General features: G+C 49.8%; 2 protein-coding genes across 2 annotated transcripts in view; both read left to right on the forward strand.

The window, feature by feature from the left end:
- PFKFB2 (6-phosphofructo-2-kinase/fructose-2,6-biphosphatase 2) overlaps positions 1 to 3673 on the forward strand; it is a 19164-nt gene extending 15491 nt beyond the window's left edge. The window contains exon 15 of the transcript XR_004842731.1: positions 1564 to 3673. The gene's annotated coding sequence lies outside the window, so the exon portion shown is untranslated. The remainder of the gene's footprint in view (positions 1 to 1563) is intronic.
- A 55-nt stretch (positions 3674 to 3728) lies between these two features.
- LOC104134565 (C4b-binding protein alpha chain-like) overlaps positions 3729 to 5631 on the forward strand; it is a 10009-nt gene continuing 8106 nt past the window's right edge. Inside the window, exons 1-3 of the mRNA XM_035899895.1 lie at positions 3729 to 4301; positions 4810 to 5001; positions 5553 to 5623. Of these exons, the coding sequence (XP_035755788.1) occupies positions 4214 to 4301; positions 4810 to 5001; positions 5553 to 5623 (351 nt within the window). The 5' untranslated portion in view covers positions 3729 to 4213. The remainder of the gene's footprint in view (positions 4302 to 4809; positions 5002 to 5552; positions 5624 to 5631) is intronic.

Raw genomic sequence — 5631 nt, forward strand, 5'->3', positions numbered from 1 at the left:
AGCCTCTTGGCCATCTCTGCAGGCGGCAGCATTTGCACCTCAGTGCTTTAATTAAAGCCTAACTATTGCCTTTTCCTCCCGCGTTTTAACTCTCATAAATACACGTGTCTAGCGCAGAGCAGCAGCGGATTTGCAATCATCACCATGGCTCATACCTGACATGACAGGTCCCAGGGTCCTGCCGAGCCCCGAGCTCTCGGGGGGTGGCCGGGCTGGGGCGATGCCAGCGAGCCCACGCGTCTCCCCAGCCCCAAGTGGGCGGGTGGGTCCCTGTGCCAGGTATTTGCTTGAAATCACCTGATTTCCTTGGCACCCTGCGTGCAAATACCCCAGAATAAACAACAATTGCACAATGTGCCTCAACGGAGGATTAGTGGCGGCTTGTGCCGTCGGTCGCGCCAGAGCCGCTGTCTTGGGCTGCCCAGCCCGAGGTGGCAAATTTGGAGGTGTGGAAGTGGGCTTGGCGCCTTCCTGAGCATTGCAGCACTTTTGGGTTTTTTTTTTTTTTTTCCTCTATTTCCCTGACTTTCTTTCCATTTCTATCAGCTGAGGCAGTGATGGCTGCTGTCACCTTCAGTGAGCCTCTGAGGCCACCCATGGGACCTGCATCGCTGCCCTGTCAGCGTTATGGGGCGTTTTAGGGGGAAAATGATCGCTCAGGCAAAATCTGTTCCATCTCTGCTGCCAGCAATGGGAAAAATTGGAAAGTGAGGGAAGAGGCTTAAAACCAGGCCGGGTAGCTTGAGTTTGTGTACGCTGGCCGTGACGTTAGAGCTGCCGCCTCTCCGTAAGGCGTCCCCTTCCCGGCAGCTCGGCGGTGGGGGACCGGGAAGCCCAGCCCAGGTGCTGCAGGGCGGAGGGGCAGCCTGGGGGGGGAGAGGCATTGCTGCCAGCCCTGGGGGTACATCCCAAACTCTTGCCCGTGCTCCTCCGAAGGGCGCTCGTGCCACCTCCACCTCTCCCGCGGCTCCTTTCTCTCTCTCTGAACACTGCTTGCAAACTGCGTCTCTGTATTTAGTGTTTACTGAGATGGATGTTACACTCCTACTTGCACTTTTGCTACTCTCCTGCTTCCTAATGTTTATTTTTTTAGGTTTAAAAAAAAATGCAATATATGTAAACTTGTGCTGTTTGTTGTGTACTCTGTGCACTTGGGCATTTATTTACAATAAAGAGATTTTAAAAGGAAACAGGTCTAGTTCCCTCTGTTACCTTGCATTAGTGTTTGCTTGCTGTAACTTTGCATTGTTGTTTGCTATAACGTTCTATCGTGCGCTGGGTCTGTGGGAAGGTGGTGAATTCAGGAGGTCTGTGGGAAGCGTCCGGAGGAGGAGGGTTTGCAGGGGAGGACAGGCATCCCTGGCTTTTGGGAGTTGGGTTGGAAATGGTGAATCCTGCAGCCCGAAGCTACTGCTGCTGTTCCCCTTCTGGCATCGATTTTCAGGGTGTTTTTATTGGAGCTGTTGGAATTCGGAGTTTCAGGTTTTCCGTGGAGCTGTCGGGGTAGGAATGCTGTTTTTTAAAGCACATTTCTTTTTTTTTTTTTTTTTTTTTTTCTCCTAGAAAAAGAGGTCAGGAGGAGCAGCTGGTGAGACTTCCAGCATCTGCAGCTGGAAACCAGTTGGCCCCAAAGGGACTCGCCAGCCGCAGCCTTGATGAGCAGTGACCTTGGTTGTGGTCAAGGAAAACCCTTTTTCTCTTGTTCATCCTGTTTATCAGTGGGTTGAGGAGGTCTTAGGGGTGTCCAGCAGCCCTCAGAGCAAACGACGGCTTTTGCTGTGGCTGTGCCCTGGCTGATGCTCGTGGCCGTGAGCACCCCATGCAGGTGCTAAATAACCCCCTGCTGCTGATTTTTCAGGGCACAAATCCACTTGTTCTGAGTCATCTGGCAAAAAAAAAGAAATCTAGAAAGCCTGTGTTTGTGTTTGAGCTTAACTGGATTCCCGTAACTATTTAGTGGAGGTCAGTGCCTGCTCAGGAGTGACAAGGGGCCTGTTGTGAGCAAGCCCCTGCTCGTGGGGCAAGGACAGGCAGCCTTTTGCTGTGTTTTACAGATTAAATCTGTTTCATTGCATTTTGGTGTGGACTCAGGCGTACTTCAGAAGGGTAATATATCCCACTCAATGCAGAGACGTGGTAGATTTTTCCGGCAAAAAAAAATCTCAGAGCTGGCAGAGCAAACATTGTGCCTGTGAGAAGCACAACCTGGGGTAAAAAGGTCATTGCCAGGCTCTTGATGGTGATTCAAGCCTGTAGGAAACTGTGCAGCCAAAGTGCAAGAGGAGCAAATGGTTCCAACCTCGGCCAAAACTCTTGTTACTGGAAAAAGTCCCACCAGCAACAGCTGGATTCTGGAACAGCGTTCAATGCGATGAAGGGCAGCTGGGTTTCCCATCGTGGCCCGGGGTGTTCAGCTCTGAGCAATGCTCCCTGGGACCTTGTGGGCTGCTGAGCTCCAGCTGGTATTGCTTCAATAGGATTAGGCGGAGCTGGTTGAAGAAACCCATCTCTTGAATGTCAGCCATAGGCTTCTGAGGTCAGAAGGGATGAGCTCATGGCTGACATGGCCCAGGGTGAAGCAGTCGTCTTGCGGAGGCCCCCATAGCGTGCCGGAGGTCCCTAGGCATTGCCATGGCTGTAGGCTGGAACAGGCAGTGTCCTGCTCAGCGAGGATCGTATCAGCAAAGAGTTGGCAGACCCACACAGAAAACAAACAATTTCAACATCTGCTTGGGTTGCATTTGGTATTCTAGTGTTTCGCTTTGTGGGTTGAATAAACTACTTCCTTCTTGCTCAGAGGAGGAGTTAATGATTTATGGGTCAACTGGCACAACTCTGGTCTTTGCAGAATTCAAACTTTTCTGCATGGAGCCATAGCTGAGCATGTAGGCGTATCTAACTCCTCCTTCAGTGCTGCGGTTCCTGGAGCCGGGGGGACTGGGCAAGGACAGCCATCGCTGTGTCCTGCAAGAGCCAAAGGCGCCGGGGCTCTCCATCTCCTGCTGCCAGATCGACAGGTAAGATGACTCGAGCCATACAGCTTTAGGCAATGCTGCTCTTGGGAACTGGATCAGAGCTTTCTTGCCACTGTAGCAGGCACAAAGATTAGTGAATGAAATCAAATTAAACCAAGAGCTGGAACAAGGACAGAAGGAAGGACAGAAGAATGAAACAGCCAGGATAAGCGTTCAGTTTAGGGTGGAAAGCGGTGAGGCAGGCTCTGGTTTCCAGGAGGAAGGTAGGCACTTGGAGCGTACATAATGTTGGGAGGGTTTGGGCTCATAAATGATGAGCCTGGATAACAAAGTCAGAGAGGACTCTTGCTCATCTCTAGGGGTGCCAGGTTAGTCCAAATTGCACTTAAATTCCATTTTGTAAAGCAATTCTCTCCTTACAGCTTTATTCTGATGTTATTTGCACAAACTAGTTGTGTCTTTCTGGTTAGATGCTTCTTTCTCTCTCTGCATGTAATGTATTGTTAGGGGACTGTATTGACTCCAGCAGGATTTCACCTGACTATGAATTTGCTTCCAAGAGATTTATTAACAAAACATTTTACCCATAAGGGAAGTTTCAGGAGGCTTTTTCCAGAAGGCACAGATAAACTCGTGGCCCTGCAGGTATTCATTTGTCTGGGAAGAACACTATGTTGGCAATGCAGTGTTTTTAAGTTGAACTTGACAAGCTCCAACATGTTTATGTTACAGTTTGAGCTGTTAGTCTTTCTCTTTTTTTCTCTTCTTTTTTTTTTTTTTTTTTTTAATTTTAATCAAAAGCTGCGTTCTCGAAAATGCAAATAAATGAGACTAGTGGACTAAAGCCCATGGGAGTTGCTTAACATCTACAACCAGTTGTCCTGTTTAGTTGTATTTTCATGTCTCTGGTCTGCTGGAGCCCGCCTTCCTCACCCAAAGCCAGTTCTGCCCCAGCAGCCCGGCTCCTCCGTGCTGGGTCTGGGTCCCGTTGGCCGGAGAGGAGACAGCGGAGGAGCTGCTCTGCTGTCCTGTGGAGCACAGCAGCAGCTCCTGCAGCTTCTGGTCCCCAGCCTTGGCTGTAGGACCTGCTTAGGGATGGAGAAATGAAACCTGTCCGTGTGAGCTATGGTTATCCTGAGTGCAGATACCCCCCTGCTATTTTTACAGACATTTGGCCTAGCAAAAGAATGTGGTAACTTCTGTGGGATCTCCGGACAAGGAGGCTGGAATAAAGAAAGATGCCAGCTTTGGAGCCAGGGAGGCCGAGGCATTGTGCTGCTCTCCTTGGGTTATTCCTCGCCGCTGCTCTCGTTGTGGCTGTCCAGGGTAAGTGAACACCAGGAGGGAGCGAGTCCGTCGGGATAAACTAACATCCCTCAAAGCAAAACCTTATTTTGGGCTTCACAAGACTTGGATCCTTCTCTTTTTCTCATTGCCTTTGCATTTTGAGAACACTGTAAATCTGTCATCAGAATCCGCCTCCTTTGCCTTTTTTTTCCTTTCTGTGTTAAATGGCTGGAAAATTATTCCAGCTGAAAAAGGTGCAATGATTTATACGAATTGGGGGGGAGGAAATGGTTAATCTGGACTTTGTGACCAGCCTTTGAAACTGCTGGATGAGGTGTGAGGAGCAACAGGACCTGGCGGGGGGGGGTCCCCCCGGGCCCCTGCCAGCCTCAGCCATCCCCATCAGCCTGTGCTTCTCCTCCTTGTTTCTGGCTTTAGGGAGTTTTAAGGCCACCAAAGTGTCCTCGCCTGGACCTTCAGAGTAAATCAGGGCTGAAACCCCCTGCTTTTCCTCCCAGCATCTTTCTGATGGAGTTTCTGTCGGTAGGTGCCTGCAATGCTCCGCCACGTCTCCCATCTGCAGAACCCAAAGAGAGATACCGTGACACTGTCACGTTCGACTATGGTTCAGTGGTGGAATACAACTGTCGACCAGGTTACATAAGAAATGCTAAAGCCCCAAATGGCTTTACTTGTGAGAGGAACAATACATGGACTGGAACAACAGAGATCTGTATACGTGAGTATATTTTGGGTTGACTTTTGATTTTTGTTTTTTATTCACTGATGATATCAGCTCGCTTTGTTGGAGCAGTATCCAAAGTGACCTCATGGGATGGTGGGAAATGAGTGACCTGACATGAAGCACCAGCTGTATTCTGCTAAGTCCAGGCAACGATGGCAAAAGCTGAAATCTGCTTTGATGCTGGCTGTCTCTCTCTGCTTGCTGACTCCAAGGATGTTCTGCTCAGGCACTTTGTAACTCTTTGTTCAACAAAAGTATTTCAAACTTGCGGTAGGAGAATCCTTCAGCTGTGAAGAAATGCCGCCGTGCTTGCCAGGGTCACTGCGACCCCCCCTCCTCAGGCTGCCAAGGCTGGCTGCAGGTCATGATGCAAGTCTTAACAGCATCGTGGATCGTGGAATAATTTGGGGTTGGAGGGGAAATCTGGAGGTCTCTGCTCTTACCCCCTTGATTGGTGTTGGAGGAGTCTTCTGCTTTCCTGCTGTGTTTCCCCAACTCTTCATTAAACTGAAATAAGAACTAATTCCAGCCCCGTTGTCCCCCAGCAAAGCCATGTGCCTTCCCTGGAGAGCCGGCCAACGGCAGACTTGTCATAACAGAACAATTCAGTTTTGGTTCAGCCGT

The sequence above is a fragment of the Egretta garzetta genome, unplaced genomic scaffold (genome assembly GCF_000687185.1).
Source record: "Egretta garzetta isolate BGI_Z169 unplaced genomic scaffold, ASM68718v1 scaffold640, whole genome shotgun sequence".
Taxonomy (NCBI): Eukaryota; Metazoa; Chordata; class Aves; order Pelecaniformes; family Ardeidae; genus Egretta; species Egretta garzetta.